Source organism: Octodon degus, unplaced genomic scaffold (assembly GCF_000260255.1).
Source record: "Octodon degus isolate 3935 unplaced genomic scaffold, OctDeg1.0 scaffold00304, whole genome shotgun sequence".
Lineage (NCBI taxonomy): Eukaryota > Metazoa > Chordata > Mammalia > Rodentia > Octodontidae > Octodon > Octodon degus.
Genome location: NW_004524880.1, coordinates 927264 through 943479, shown reverse-complemented (window position 1 = coordinate 943479; position 16216 = coordinate 927264). Strand labels below are relative to the sequence as shown.

Here is a 16216-nt window from a genome sequence, read left to right as displayed (position 1 = left end):
TGGTCCCCGCTGGGGTGGGCGCGGGGCGTGGGGGCCTCGGAGCCTGCTCGGCAGGAGGGCGCCCGCGGCAGCGCCCGGAGCGCCGTGCGGCTGGGAGGCTTTCCTGGGCGGCGGTGCGCTGCCTCGTTCTGTCTGTTGCAGTTTGTCCTCCGTCCGGCCGTTGTTCCGAGGGATTTTGCTTGGAGACAGGTTCTTGCCCACCGCGTGGCTCAGGCAAGCCTGGAACTCCCGGCGACTCTCCTTCCCGAACGTCCCGAGGGCTGGGATTGCAGGCGTGCGCCACCGCTCCCAGCTATGTCCATTTATTTCTTTCGTTTTTCTTTTTCTTTTTGAGACAGGGGCTTGCTCTGCAGTTCAGGCTGGCCTTGAGCTCACTTTGCAGCCCAGACTGACCTCGAACTCGTGACGATCCTGCTGCCTCAGCCTCCAGAGTGGTGGGGTGACAGATGTGCGCCACCACACCTGGCGCTACTTATTTATCAACACATTTTAATTTTTGTGTCCTCATGTGAACACCACAGTGCCAGGATGCGTGTGCATTGTAGCCACCTGAATGACAAGCAACAAAAAATAAACCAGACTTCCCTGAAAGTGAAGACTTCTGTATCCCTGCTGACCACTAAGTGATGGATAGCCACAGGACTGGAGAAATCATCTGTAAGGGTCTTACATCCAATACACATAAATATATATATTTTATTGTTTGTGACAGGGTCTCGCTGTGTAGTTCAGGAGGCTAGCCTGGAACCCAGCAGTCCTCCTGCCTGGGCCTCCTGTGTGCTAGGATTGCAGGCATGCGCCTCCACATGCAGCTTGATGACAAAGTATCCAGGTAGATATTCACACCGGAGAAGATAAGCAAGTGGCTGGTGACACATGGAAAGTTGCCCTGCCTACTGGCCATCAAGGAGAAATGTGTAGAAATTGTAATAAAACAGGAGAAGATGACAGCAAACCAGGGCGTGGTGCTGCACCCCATAGTCTCAGCTCTTCTGAAAGCTGAGGCAAGAGGATCCCAAGTCTGAAGCCAACCTAGATGGGCTGACAACCTGTCTCAAATTAAGGGGCTTGCAGCTTAGCTCAGTTGTTTAAAGTGCCTGCTTGGGCAAACTCATTCAGGCGCAGAGGACCGCGGTTCGATCCCCAGCTCCACATCTGCACCAGGTCCACCTTTAAGGCAGCCTGAGCCAGCCTCCCCCCACCCCCCAAAAAAATAAAAATCCTCAAAACCTAAAAAGTTGTAGGCCTGGGGCTGTGGCTCTGGCAGAATGCACACGCGGCCCTGGCCTCCATTTCTAGCATCAGAGGGAGGAGACGGAGCCGCTGCACGCCACACACAGTGCTGGCTGTGTGTGAACACACGCACGCTGCCAGTGGCAGATAAAATGGTGCAGCCAGATGGCGATTCCTCCCCAGTGTAATGTGAGCACATGGCCCAGCGCAAGCACCTGGAGGTGTCCCTGAGAGGATGTTCCTAGAAGTTACTTAAAGTAACCCAAAAGTGGAAACAGCTGTGCTTCAGCAGATGGCTAGATAAACAGTGTGGCTGGTGGAATATTACTGAGCTGTCAAAAGGAACAAAACACACTATAACATGAAGTGGAACAGCAGAATAATGTACAAAAGCTGCAGGGCATGGAGTGTGACTCGTAATAGGAAACATTCAAAGCCAAGGAACCCCCAGGGACAGGAGGCTGATGGGTTGTTGGCAGGAGCTGGGGAAAAGACTAGTGGTAGTGTTTTTTGTTGTTTCTTGAGACAGACTGTGTAGCTCAGGCTGGATTTGAACTCACTACATAGCCCATGCTGGGCTCAAACTTGCAGTCCTCCTATCTCAGCCTCCTAAGTTCTGGGACGACAGGCAAGCACCACCTCACCGGGCTTGATGGGGTTTGTGTGGGTTGGTGAAAGTTTTCTGCAGTTCAATAGTAGTAATTGTCACACAGCCTTTGGGCTTTTTTTCTTTACTTTTTTGTAGTTGGGGTGGAATCCTGGACCTCCCCACTAAGCACCATTTGGCCCTGGGTGCTCCCAAGGGGCTCACACCAGCATCCTCCTGGCTGAATCAGGACGCTTCAGGCAGATCACAAAGGGAGGCTTCTGTGCAGGCAGGGTGCAGCTGCACCATGAGCGCCAGCCCAGGACTGTGGAAAGGAAAATAGACACGGAAGCAGCGTGGCCCCAAGCAGAGACAGACACGCCGCCTGGTAAACAGAGAGAAGCCAGGCTGGAAGGGCCACTGTGTTTGTGTGGTGTGGAAAAGCAAAACTTCAGGCCCACCGTGGGGATCGGTGGCTGACAAGGGACAAAGGGGACAGGGACGGACCGGTGAGCAATAAGGGTTTTGTTTTTGTTTTTTTTTAATTTTTTTTTTATTTTGTGTGTGTGTGTGTGTGTGTGTGTGTGTGTGTGTGGCCAGCTCAGCTCAGCCCACCAGGGGGCGGGGGCTGGCTGGCATGTGGTGCTGGGGGATTGAACCGCAGTCACCTGTGCTTTGCTAAGCTTGTTCTAAGTAGGTGCTTTAGACCACTGAGCCATCTCACCAGCCCCAGCAATAAGGGTTTTGTTCTGTTGTTTTTGAAACAGGGTCTTGCTATGTATTCCAGCCTGGATGTGAGCTCGCAGCAATCCTCCTGCCTCAGCCTCCTGAGTGCTGCAATTACAGGTGTGTACACCACGCCTACCAATGAAGTTTTAGAGCAATTAATTTTTTTGTGATACATGTTGAACACACCTCATCCAAAACTTGAAACCTAAATACTCTGAAATCTGATACTTGAGGATTGTTTTTTGGGGGGTGTGGTTTAAAGCCAGGGCTCCATGTATCTAAACTAACACTGTCCCAGTGAAATCCTCAGCCTCCCAAATCCAAAATTTTCTGCACTGCTGTGAAGCCACACAAGTGGAAAATTAAATATTTGTTTTGGGTTTTTTTTTTTCCCTTTTTTTGGAACTCAGGACCTACCGATAGCCAGGCACTGTGCCACCGAACTAAATCCCCTGCCCTGTATATTTGTTTCATGGACACATCTATTAAAAACAGCATATAACTTATCTTCAGGCTGTATGAGGTGCCAAACAAATCTTGTATCTAAACTGGGTGTGGCGGTACAGACCTGTAATCTCAGCACTCTAGGAGGCTGAGGCAGGAGGATCTTAAATTCAAGTCTAGCAATTTATCAAAATTAGTAAGACCCTGTCTCCAAATATGGAGTAAACAATGCCCAGGGAGATAGCTCAGTAGAATAAGGGCTTGCCTGGTAAGCACAAGGTTCAGAGTTCAATCCCCAGTACTGGAAAAAAAAAAATACGGAGTAAACAACTATTGTTCAAACATGGGTCTTATCTCTGAAATATCTTGTCACATCATATATATGTGTAGGTATTCCTTTTTTTTTTTTTTAACAGGGTCTCACTATGCAGCTCAGCCTCCCCAGTGCTGGGATTACAGGCGTGCGTCATTACACCCCAAATTGGTCCCAGCCTCAGCACACCCTGGGGGCAGGGTTGGTGCAGCACATGGTACATGGGATCAAACCCCAGTTCCTGTGCTTGCCTAAGCAGGCACTTCGTCTGCTATCTCATGGGCCCCAAAATTTTTTTAAAAAGCAAAATCTGAAGCAGAGAGAACATGCTCCCCAAATCCTGCACCTAGGGCAGCTTCCAGGGTCCGCAGGCCATTTGCCACCCATGAGAACACAAAGGCCCTGGGCTGCTGGGGGAGTGATGCTAGCCCAGTGGTCCCTTGGTCCTGCAGGTGGCTAGGACAGGGACCCATGTTGTAGTTTTAATGTTGGCAGGAAATTAATCCCAGTTCAGTAACGGTATCAGGAATGTGGAAACATCCACACTAGCTCAGGACTCCAATCCCAGGTACCCAGGAGGCTGGGACAGGAGGATTGCAAGTTAAAGCACAGCATGAGAAATTTAATGAGTGTGAAACTGTTATCTAAATAAAAAAGGCCGGCAAAATAGCTCAGCGGATTAAAGCCTGCCTAGGCAGACACAGAGGCCAGGAGTTCAATCCCTGGGTTGCACTGAGAGAAGCCTGGGCGTGGTGGCACGCGCCTGTAATCCCAGCACTTGCGAGGCTGTAAACAGGTGGATCACTACGAGTCCCATCTACGCAGTGAGACCCTGTAGACCCTGTCCTAAATACAAAAAAAAAAAAAAAAAAAAGGTCCGGGCTCGCAGCTCTATCCCGGGTACCACAGTGTTAAGCCAGCTTTACAAGCTTATCTTGTCCATTAGCGCCAGCAATGTGCTGCCCCGAGTGAGCCCAGCCCGGTCCAGCCCTGCGGGGATGAAGGCCCGCACCAGCCCTCCTCCGACGCAGGCTGTGAGGCTGCTGGGTCTGGTGTCCCCAGGTCCCAGGACTGGACTGGGCCGGCCGGGAGGTGAGGAAGGGTCGCCCGTGCGCGCCCTCGGGGACAGACGCGAGTACTCTGCGCTCCCAGCAGCTGCCGGACTTCGCGGGTTTATTTCTTAGAACTAAGGCGGACAGAAATCCCCGTGTCAAACGCCGGCCGGTGCACGAGAAGCCCGCGGCCGCCGCCCCAGCCAGGGCCCCGGAGCTGAGCTGGAGGCGCAGCGGCGCCCCCACCGGCCGGAGGAGGAGGAGCCCGAGCCCAAGTGTGCAGCGTAAGGAGCGGGCGCCCCGTAAGGAGCGGACGCCGGCCGCACCCCGTCCGCAGCCCGCGGTGGGGCCCGAGCAGGTCCTAAGGCACAGCGCCAGCAGGCAGGGAGACTGCAGCCCAGAGCCCAGGACGGGAAGGAGGCGCTGCCAGTCCGTCCGCCGCGCACGCGCACGCGCACGCGGCGAGGGCGCCCGAGTCAGAGCGCGCAGGCGCCAGAGCAGATCTGCGCGTGCAGAGCTTCGTCCAGCGGCAGGTAGTGGCCCTGCTTCAGGTCCAGGAAGAAGAGCCGGTCCGAGGTCTGGCGCGGGTCGAAGCCCTCGTGCTGTAGCCGGGTCTTCTGGATCTTGAAGGTGCCTGTGGGGAGGGGAGGAGAAAACGAAGGGGACTTGGGGACCTAAAGTAGCACGCCCCGCAGCTTCCCGCTTCCCACTGGCCGGCCGACCAGGGATCAGAGGTCAGCGCACTGGCCCGGCAGGTGCTTGTCAATAAAGTTTTATTGGCGCATGGTCACGCCTGCGCCTGGCACCTTGTCCTGGGCTGCACTTACAAGCTGAGGCAAAAGGGACTAGCTGGGCATCTACAAGTCTGGTTTTGTGGGAAAATAACACTAAGGGCTATAGGCTTGTGCGGTACAGTGAGGGTAGGCACCTGTGCTGTAAAGTAGGCAAGGTTAAACACACACACACGTACCCCGAAGTACTGGGGATTGGATCCAGGACCTTTGCACTAAGCTACATCCCTGCACCTTTATTTTTTTTTTTAATTTGAGATAGGGTCTTATTAAATTGCTAAGTTGCCCAGGCAGGACTCAACCTTTTCGTCCTCCTGCCTCAGCCTCCCAGCATGCTGTGAGAAGGTAATTTTTAAAAACAAAACTTAAGTGGGGCTGGAGAGATGGCTCAGTAGAATAAGCACTTCCCTGGCCTTATTCGACAAGGTTGATAGACTCAAGAATAAGAGAGTTTGGGTGTAGGGCTCAGGCATGACAGCTTGTCTGGCATGCAGGAGGCCCTGGATTCTGTCCCTAGAACACAGAAAAGACTTGCTGTCTGAAAGTGGTAAGGAATTAACACTTAAATATGAGCAAGAACTCTCACAAATCAAAAACAAAAAGGAGGTGGGCATGGTGTCACATGCCTGCCATCCCAGTACTCAGGTCACTGAGGCAGGAGGAGCCCAAATTCCAGCTCAGACTGGGCAATTTAGTGACTTAGTGAGACCCTGTCTCAAAATTTAAAATGACAAAAGGGTTTAGGGTGCCTCTCAGCATGAAGGCCCAGCGTTCAGTCCTCTGTGCTGCAAAACTAAAACTGAAAAAGCAACGTGGATGCACCAGTGCGTGGATGCAGGCAGCCTGCGGGGCGGGGCATGGACGTGAGGGTGAACCTCCGGACCCGCAGCTGGCAGAAAATGAAGACGGCGACCCCCTCAAGACGCGCCGGGAGGGGGCGAGGCAGGAAACCGCGTGACAAAGTAACAGCGTGGCTGGGGCAGGGCCGCACCTGTGGTGTCCACCTGCGGCAGCAGGCGCAGGAACATGGGCCGCGCATAGGGCGCCAGCACTTTCTGCAGCTCCTGGTACATGGAGTTGGGCTCCAGCTGGCCGCGGGGGTCCGCGATGGCCGCCATGCCCGCCCGGCCCTCCACTCCTAGGGAGACGGCTCGGCTGAAAGTCCGCGCACTCCGTGCTCTGCCCTCCACAAAGACGCTGCGCCCCCAGTCTGCTACGCACGGTGTGCGGGGTGTGCACTGCTAGGGGCACCCTTGTGCCTGAGCCTCTGCTGGGCCCCCTGGGAATACCGCCCCCAAGGTCATCCGCTGTGACCCAAGCTTGCCTGGCACAGACACACCGTACACCGCCACGTCGGTCTGGCCCAGCAGGCGGCTCAGCACGCCTTCCACCTCGGTTGTGGACACGTTCTCCCCGCGCCAGCGGAAGGTGTCTCCGCTGCGGTCGCGGAAGTACATGTAGCCCAGCTCGTCCATGACCAGCACGTCACCTGCGGCGGTTGGAGCGGGTAAGGTGGTGGGGGCAGACTGAGGCGAGGGACAGGGTGCGCAGCCGGCCAGGAGTGGGGCCGGGGGCGGGGGGGGGGGGGGGGTGAGGTGCAGGTGTGTCCTTGTGGAGCCACCGCCCGCCCTGCCGTGCACCTGAGAGGTAGGCGCTGTCACCCTTGCGGAAGACGCTGTGCGCTATCTTCTTGCTCGTGGCGCTCTCACTCACATAGCCGTCAAAGCGGCGCAGGGGGTCCTGCTGGTTGATCTGGCCCACAAGGAGACCAGGCTCCCCTGGGGAGGAGGCCAGGCTAGATGAGAGGGTGGCGGGTGTGGGCGCGCCGCCGGGGCCGGGCCAGGGCCTCCGCTCACCGGGTTCGCAGGGGATGCAGAGGCCCTGCGCATCGCGCAGCAGCTCCATGGTGTCCTCGTTGACTTTGACCAGCCGGATGGGGTACACGCGCGTCAGAATGCGGCTGTTAAAGCCGCAGGAGCCGACCTGTAGGGAAGGCAGAGTTGGTCAGCGTGATGAGGATGGAGGTGGCCAGGTCCGGACTCCTGTGTGCAGCTGTCCCAAGCTCTGGGACCCGGAGGACCTGCAGACCAGGAGGTCAAGCTGCCACCTCCCACAATCCACACCCCTGCGGCTGTCTCACGTCCCACTGCACTGAGCTGCACCCCAGCCCCTTTTATCTATTCTCAGACTAGATCTCTCTAAGGCCCTGAGTCACCAGGCTGGGCTGGAACTTGGCCATCCCCCTGCCTCCGCCTGCCAAGGCGCTGGGATCACAGGCATGCGCCCCTGGCCTGCCTACTGAGATGCCAGTGGCCCTGACTCCACACCCTGGATCCCCAGTCCCTGGCCCGCACCTTGCCATCCATGTTAGCGATGCTGCAGTTGCACTCTGTGGCACCATAGAACTCCCCGATCTGCCGCACCCCGAAGCGCCGTGCAAATTCCTCCCAGATGGCGGGGCGCAGGCCATTGCCTACTGCCAGGCGCACCTGGTGCTGCACCTCAGCCTCACGCACCGGCTGCCGCAGCAGGTAGCGACAAATCTCGCCGATGTACTGCACCACCTGTGGCACAGCATGGCATTTGAGGAGGGCCCTCCTGCCCTGCCACCCACCGCCCACCCGCATGGGTTTTCACAGGATTCTGGGCCATGGGATCCCACTGCTTATCTTGCCACAGGGTTGTGGGTAATCATGCTCCCCACTTTACAGAGAGAAAAACTGAGCTCACAGGGTACCTGCATGAGGTTACAGAAGGGCTAGACTTGAACCCTCAGAGACAATGAAGGGGGCCAGCAAGATAGCACAGCAATCTAAAGTGCCTGCTTAGGAAAGTCCAATCCCCAGCACCATAGGATGTCCCAGCCCCACTCTTTAGGGTAGGCTGAGCCAGCAAAAAGAAAACAAAAAGACAATGGAATGCCCATGGCCACTAGCCACCCGCCCAGGTCAGCATCGCCCATGCCAACTCCAGGAGTGAACTCAGGACATAGCCTGGCCACCTGCCCTAGCAACCAAGACTGCCTTAGACCAGGGCACGTGAAGCCAGGCGCTGTGGGAGGCTGAGGCAGGACTGCAAGTTCTAGCCCAGCCCAGGAAAGTGACCCTGTCTCAAACTAAACATGAAAAAGGCCTGGGGATGTAGCTCCTTGTGAAGGCCCTGCGTTTAGTCCCTGCACTGCAAAGAAAAAGCAGCCCCACCCTGGGCCAAGTACAGGAATTTCAAAGTTCCTGCCTCTGCCCCTCTGGCACTCTCAGTGTCCACGAGCACCTGGCAGTGCAGAGAATCCTGCCCCTCAGGCGGACAGGACTCGACTGGAGACCCAGGTCAAGCTCCAGACAGGGCCCTCCAGCACCATGGGCTAAGCCACCAGGGGTCTTTACTGAGGGAGATGAGCCTGAAGCTGATCAGATATCTAGACCAAGCCAGGCTCTGTGAGCACACAGTAATCCCAGCTACTTGGGTGCCTGAGGCAGGAAGATGGTGAGAGTGAAGCCAGCCTGGGTACCTTGAGGGAGACCCTTCTCAAAATTGAAAAATAAAAAAGGTCTGGGCTTGCAGCTCAGTGATGAGTGTTTCCCGGGCCTGCATGGGCCCAGGTTCCCTCCTAGTACTGGGAAGGAGGGAGGGAGGGAGGGAAGGAGAGGGGACAGCCTGGAGCTGCAGCTCTCAGCCAGGTGACTCCCTGACAGGGACACTAGCAGTGCCTAGGCACATCTACAACTCCTACCTGGCATGAGGGTGCCATGGGCACATCCTAGCTTAAAGGTAAGCACAGCTGTATGCACAGGGAGGCCCCAGGTGCCAACAACAGCACCACAGACCACTGGCTTTGGCCTCTGCAAAGCTGGGGACACTGAGGTGAGGTAATGAGGTGTCTCCTGGACTCGCAGGGGCCCAGACTGGAAGGGCCAATCACTGCCCCCACCCATCTTCCCAGTGGGCCTGGATGCCCTGCCTCCACCCCACCCTACCTGACCATCTCTGGCTGCGCCCTGGGATCCTGTGAGCCCATGAATCTCCACCCATTGTGGGTATCGGGTATTTTGTCTCTGCAGTGGGAATGTGACTGATGCCGCAGTTGATGTCCCAACCCTGTAGTCCCCTAGGGTTTCAAGGAAAGCTGAGCTCAAAGGTCACCTCATGTGACTTCAGTGCAGCCAGGGCTCCACTGCTCAGAACCAGCCCTACAATCTCCAAATGTGAACCCCAACTCCTTCCCTGTCCCCCTTTTGTATACTAAGCAAAGCTTGCATCATTGCCTCAAGACTTTTTTTTTGCCTTTTATGGCACTGGGGATTCTACATTTGGCTTTTTTTTTTTCATTTTGAGACAGGGTCTAACAAAGTCACTAAGCAAACCTTCAGGGTGGATCAAACTTGCCAACCCTCCTGCCTCAGCCTCTGGAGGCTTGACTGCCTTCCTATCTGTGCTTCCAGTGTGGCCATGATCACTAAGGTCCCTTTCCTGCCCTGAACCCCTGCTCTCCCTGCATGGTGAGGTGGCACAGGTGCTGGCCCTGGCCTGCTGGGAGCCCCAGGTAAGAGGTTTTCCCCTCAAACCACAGGGACAGGGGCCTGCCAGTTAACTCAGTTAAGCGCCTGCGCATGCAAATGCAGTCAGGCGCAGGATACTGCAGTTTGAACCCCACCTCGACCTGCCCTACCAGACCCGCCCATAAGGCAGGCTGAGTCAACCAAAAAGTCCTTCACAGGGACATCACTAGCGCCCCCTCTGCCCAAGTGTCACATTACAAGGAAGAGAACACACTTCGGAATGGCGCCACAGCCTACCCTGCACTCTGCAATGACAGATCCCCTGCCACTGCCTACACCGGGGTGAAAGCTGGGGTTTCAGGCACAGCGCCAAGAGCAAAGCCCCGGTCAACATGCGCGTGCCCCACGGGTGCAAAGACCAGACAGAAGGACCCAGACTCAGAAAGCAGATCGGAGAAAGCAGATCGGGGCTGCCGAAGTGGGGGAATGGTTCATTCCTGAGACACTTGGCAGAGGGGTCCTATGAGGGGACAGGACTTCCTAGGACCACAGAGCTGACAGCCTTGGGAACGCAGGAACTGCTCACTTCCACTCTTCCTCTCATGATGGAGTCCAGGGCCTCCAGGATGCAGAGCGCCCCACTGCGCCTCCTCGACTGTCCTGTTTCCCCCACAGTACTAAGACAGTGCACAGCACCGCCTCCACCTGGAAGCCCCTCCCAGGGGGCTGGCTACACCTGGCCTCACTTCTGGAAGTCCCCAGCTGTCCAAAAGAGAAGTCTGCAGGGGGCATGGCCTGCACAGGGCACACAGGGCCCAATCCCAGCTACACTATGAGCCTCAGTTTCCCCATTTGCAAAATGGATATGATGCTTTGGGCTACTTTGAAGATTTTGATGTGTTTACACGCAAAGCTTTTCAGCCAAGGCTAGGACAGGCGTAGTGGCTGTTTGTCCTCTCCTCCCAGGGCCAGCCCTGCCCAAGACTCCTGAGATAGACAAGGCCAGGCCCTGCGGCAGGGGCGGGGCCAGGCAAGGTGGCTTATGGGCGGGGCTTGACCACAGAGCCCTCTGTGGACCGCGCTGACCGCTGACCGTGCAGTTGTAATTGATGCAGTCATCCCAGAAGCGGCTGGCGGAGAACTTCTTGCGCAGCACCACCGTGAGCCCGTAGATCAGGCACTGCCCCACGCCCATGATGTTGCCTGCAGGAGTGGGGAGGGGTGAGCCACGCAGCCCGCCCGCACCCCGCGGCGCCCGCACCCCGCGGCGCCCGCACCCCGCGGCGCCCACGCCCACGTACCTGCCGAGTGGTACAGGGGCAGGCAGTCATACAGCACATCAGCCTCACACATGCGGTAGGCGTGGTGGCCGAAGGCTGCGATGCGGTAGTACCTGGGGGCCGAGGCGGCAGTGCTCAGGTCCCGGGGTGCCTGCCCCACAGGTAACTCCCCACACAGTGTGTGCAAAGGTCCTAGGGCTGCACTGGAGGAGGCGGTTTCGGGGTGCGTGAGAAGGGACCCAGGCCAGTCTCACCTGCTGTGCACCACGATGGCAGCCTTGGGCAGCCCCGTGGTCCCCGACGTGTAGATGTAGAAGAGGCAATCTGCGGAGAGGGCGCGTTGGCACGCAGGGGCGTGGAGGGGCACAAGGTGGCGGGCAGGCAGGCAGACGGCCCCACTTACCATCCATGCCCAAGCTCGGGGACTGCGCAGGCAGCTCGGGCAGGGCCTCCTCCAGCAGCGCCTCCAGCAGGCGGCTGTCGGGCAGCAGGCTCTCGGGCCCCAATGCGCCTGTGCACAGCTTCAGCAGGCTGCTCCCCAGCTGCGCGCTCACCTCAGCCACCGCTGCGCCGGCGCCAACTGAGTCACCGTGGGCAGACGCCCTGCCCGCGCGGCCTCCCACCTTGTCGTGCCCAAAGGACCCCTCCTTGGGTAGGGGGCTGTACCCTGGGCCTCGCAGAGCCGCACCCTTAGCCCGTTTTATTTCTACACAGATCTGTTACGTTGCTCAGGCTGGGCTTGAACTTGGGATTCTCCTGCCTCAGCCTCCTGAGTAACAGGGATGACAGATGCCCCACGTTGGGGGTCCCCTGTGAGGTCTGGGCCCACCGTCTCCTGGGGCCTCCCGCCCGCCGCCGCCCGGCTCACCCGCTGCCATCTCCCCGCCGTAGACCAGCGCCTTGGCGCCTGAGGTGCCCAGGCAGAAGGCGAGCGGCTCGCGCCGCAGGTTCACGTTGAGCAGCGCGGCCACCACACCCGCCTTGGCCAGGCCCAGCCACAGCCCCACGAACTCGGGCCGGCCCTCCAGGAAGACGGCTACCACATCACCCGGCGCGAAGCCCAGATGTTGGAAGAGCTGGGCCACGGCGTTGGAGTAGGCATCCAGCTGCGCGAAGGTCCAGCGCACGCCGCTGCCTGCGTCCACCAGCGCCAGACGCTCGGGGTGTTGCCGCGCCACCTCCTGGAAGATGGACGGGATGGTGTGGCCCGCGCGCCGGTGCCGCCGCAGCTCCAGGCGCACGCGGATCAGAACTGAGAGGCCGCTGCGGGGAGGGGACAGGGCCACTGTCACCGGGAGCCCAAGGCCTCAACACCCCATGGGGGCAGTGAGGCCTACGCAGAACCCTGTGGTGCCAACCTCCTGGGAACAAGGGCAGGGGACAGCAGCGGCCAGCTTACGCCACCATGGGATGAACTACAGATACTGCATCTGCCCCAGCTGGCTTAGGGCTGTCTGGGGGCGCCGGTAAAGGTCTCTCCTGTGGCCACAGAGCCGAATCTGCACTATCAGGCTGGGCGGTGGAGGCTGGACAGTACCCGCACAGGTGGGGTCAGAGGACATCACCGTGGGGGACGAGTGTCATGAAGGTAGCCAGCGGGGGAGGGGAAAGACTGAGTATTCGCGGTAAACACCCCCCCGGACTGCTTCCGGTCCCAGAAGCTGGGCTGCCCCATCTCAAGACCAGCACCAAGCCCGGCCCTCCTGGCCTCTGGCCTCCGCCCCATAGCCTTCTATGCTTACCACCCACCACCCCTTCAGTATCAAAATCATGTGAAATCCAGCCCTCGAGCAGGTGAGGGGCAGTCATCCCAGCACTCTGGTTGGCTGAGGCAGGAGGACAATAAGTTCACCGCGCAACTTAGCAAGATCCTGCCTCAAAATGAAAGCTGAAAGGGCTCCCTGGAGCGGCCCAGAGGCCCAGAGTTCCTTCTCCAGTACTGAACAAAAGTCTGTTCTGTGAGTGCCACCCTCTTATTCCCTGTGACAGCCAAGTCTGAAGACAGAGCCACCACCCCACCTCAGGGGTTCAGTTCTCTGGGAGAGAGATGAGCAAACCTGTGCTCTTCCTGCCTCAGCCTCCTGAGTAGGGGCCCCTGGGTGGTGGAGACAGCAGGGCAGGCTCCACTGGATGGGGCCAGGGGGCGGAGGCCCTTGAGGCTCAGCCCCAGAGTGCAAGCACACACAGGGGCACGTGTGCACATAAGCAGCCACAATACAGCCTGTGATCCAAGAGCCTGTGTCCTCCGGGCTGAGTGGGGACAGGGAGAGCAGTGACTCAGCTGCTGCTGCAGGGCTGGCTGAGGGCTGTGGCTCAAATGTCCTTCCAACGGTGATGGCGATACTGACAGCGTGACGCAGATCCCTGAGCCCAGGCTTGGCCCGGGACCCTCCTGTGCTGCCCCCTGCACCTCGGAGGATGTGGCACCTGGCCCAGCCTTCCCAGCCCGCAGATGCTGACACACCCCCTTTTCTGTGTTAGGTACCCAGCCTCCGGCCTGGTCAGCACACTGCCAAGGGCTCAGGCAGGGTGACGATAACGTCCACACCACTTCTGAGGGGCAGACGTTCCCACCATAAAACTTTCTTTTCCAGTAATAGCAGTCGAACCTAGGGCTTTCACACTAGGCTGCATCCCCAGCCCATTTTATCTTTATTTTATTTTAAAATAAATTACTGATCAATTGCCCATCTGCCTGCCTCACCACCTCAGTAGCCGAGATTCCACGCACAGGGCACTGTGTCTGACTCCATAATATTTTTTTTTTTAATTTTAAAATGTTCTTAAAAGTTTGGCACAGTGGTGTGCTCCTGTAATCCCAGCACTGGGGGCTCAGCAGGAACATCACAAGTACAAGCCCAGCCTGAGTATCTTAGGGGCTGGCTAAGACTCTGTCTCAAAAAACAAAAGGCTGGGCTATGGTTCAGTGCAGAGGCCCTGGGTTTGAGCCCTAGGGCTGCCAAGGGAGGGAGGGAAAAAGGGGAAGAGAGAAGGAAAGAGGGCTGGCCTGGCAGCTGATAGGCATGTGACACCAATTACTCAAGTGGCAGGCAGGAGGTTGTCCTGCACTGCCCTGCCTCAGCCTGAGCACAGCAGGGGCGGGGGGGAAGGGGAGGAGGGAGAGGTGGCAGCAGGTGGGAGGAGTGAGCAGGGCCGGAGCAGGCCTGCAGACACCAGACTTGGGGCCTCTTAGCTGTGCTAAAAAAGGCCTGCCACCTGAGACCACCAGGTGTGCATCCCTGGTTGAGGCCATGCCCCTAAACAGGGTCATCAAGACTGGTTTTGGATTGGTTTGGTAGTGGGGATCAAACTCAGGATCTTGCACTTGCCAAGCAGGTGCTTATGCCACTGAACTATCTCCCCAGCCCTCAAGACATTCATGAGAGTAAGAGATGGACGTGGATGCTTGGAGGACAGGCCCTGGGCTGCCCCACATTGCCCAAATTCTGCTGGCCTCTGTGAGAGTACAAAGGGGAGTCAGCTGTGATGGCACGCACCTGTCATCTGAGGTACTAGGGAGGCTGAGGCAGGACAGTGGCAATTTCAAGCCCAGCCTGGGCAACTTAGCTTTGCCAGACCCTGTCTCAAAATACAAAAGGACTGGGGCTGCAGCTCCATATGAAGGTCTCAGGTTCCGGCCTCAGATCAGAGAGAGACCAAGAGGCTGTGCATCAGGAAGTGGCTGCCACCCCCAGAACCCTGCGGGCGCTTTATTCCTCATTTTGTCATGTGCTCCAGCACTGGCCCAAGGGGACCAAGGCAGGGCTTCCCCAGTGCAGACTGCCTGCAGCTGGCTGGGCTGCTTGAGGCGGCGACCTGACCCTGGGGAGGGGGGACCACCCAGGAGCCAGCCAGGACGTGCACCCATAGTCCCAGCTGCTCAGGAGCCTGAGGCAGGACAATCACCGTGAGTTCAAGCCCAGCCGGGCTATACAGTAAGATCCTGTCTCAAAAAACTCAGAAACCAAAAAAAGAAAATGAAAAATAGCCTTCTCTTGTGAAGGAAAATACTGCCCCCCCGAGAACTCTGGACCCAGGCAAACACAATACGACGTAGAGACATCTGCCAACAGGGCAAAGCGCAGAAGACTGACCTCCCCATGAAATTCTCCAGAAGCTGCCAAACACATGCTCCAGCAGACTGGGGGCGTGGGGACATGCCCAAGAGAGCAGTGATGAGCAGCAGAAAAGGCCAGGGGCCAGGACGCGGGAGCAGAGGAAAGGGGTGGGGTGGCTCAGCACGTCAGGTGAGACTGTGGAGTCTGGGCTTTAAGAGAAAACAAACACAGAAAACTAACACATAAAGCTGGGGAGACTGCTCAGCCATCTAAGTGCCTAAGTGCCTGCCTGGCAAGTGCAGGTTCAATCCTCAGTGCCATAGGCCTTGCTGGCCCAGAACCCCAGTCATGCCACACCGGCCACCAAAGCCGGACCTGGTGGCGCATGCCTGTAATCCCAGTGCTGGGAAGACTGAGACAGGAGGATCACTACGAGACCAAGCGTAGCAAGACCCTGTACCAAATAAATAATTTCTTAAAATTTAAAAAACAAACAAACAAAGGGCTGGCCAAATAGCTCAGAGGATTCAAGTGCCTGCTTAGGCAGACGCAGCGGCCAGGGTTCGATCCCCAGCATGCCATGCCAGCCCCGCACCCCAGGTGCACTGAGACCATGATGTGAGCCAAGAGACCACACCATGGATGTGGTGGCGTGCGCCTATAATCCCAGCTCTTTGGGAGGCTGAATACAGGAGAATCATTACGAGTCTGACCTACATAGTAGGACCCTATAGACCCTTACTAAAATACAAAAAAATAAAATAAAATAAAATAAAATTTAAAAAACTAATACACACAAAGGCACTCTACAACTGGAGGAAAAGTGTAGGGCTGCCCAGGAAGGGGACTTGGTTGGTTTGGAGTTCCAGCTCCTTCTGCCATGAAGTGGCAAACCTCAGCCACAGCACAGTCGGACCCGACCACATGTGCCCTCCGCTGGCCCTGGTGCCTATGTGGCTCACAGAACTTTTGAGCTGCTGTAACCAGCGTCCCATTCTCAGCCCAGCAGTGTGGTACTGAACCAGGCATGGTGGCACACACCTGTGATCCAAGCACTCAGAAGGCTGAGGCAGGAGGATCCCCATGAATTTAAGGCCTGCCTGGACTATATAGTGAGCAAGTGCTGTTTTTCCTTTTCTTTTTCTGGGGACTGGGGAGATGGCTCAGTGGAATATGCGCTTCTCTGGCAAGCACAAGGGCCTGAGTTCAATCCCGGATTCCACCAAAAGAAAAA

At 57.2% G+C, this 16216-nt stretch overlaps 1 protein-coding gene across 2 annotated transcripts in view; it reads right to left on the bottom strand.

Annotated features, from left to right (window-relative positions):
* Positions 1-4617: 4617 nt before the first annotated feature.
* Positions 4618-16216, bottom strand: part of Slc27a1 (solute carrier family 27 member 1) — a 17866-nt gene continuing 6267 nt past the window's right edge. For both annotated transcript variants that reach the window (XM_004647390.2, XM_023707621.1), the window contains exons 3-13: positions 11793-12187; positions 11328-11489; positions 11179-11248; positions 10946-11037; positions 10738-10847; positions 7503-7712; positions 7005-7131; positions 6789-6926; positions 6473-6637; positions 6140-6286; positions 4618-4991 (exon numbers count right to left, since the gene is read on the bottom strand). In XM_004647390.2, the coding sequence (XP_004647447.1) occupies positions 4834-4991; positions 6140-6286; positions 6473-6637; positions 6789-6926; positions 7005-7131; positions 7503-7712; positions 10738-10847; positions 10946-11037; positions 11179-11248; positions 11328-11489; positions 11793-12187 (1774 nt within the window). In that variant the 3' untranslated portion in view covers positions 4618-4833. The remainder of the gene's footprint in view (positions 4992-6139; positions 6287-6472; positions 6638-6788; positions 6927-7004; positions 7132-7502; positions 7713-10737; positions 10848-10945; positions 11038-11178; positions 11249-11327; positions 11490-11792; positions 12188-16216) is intronic.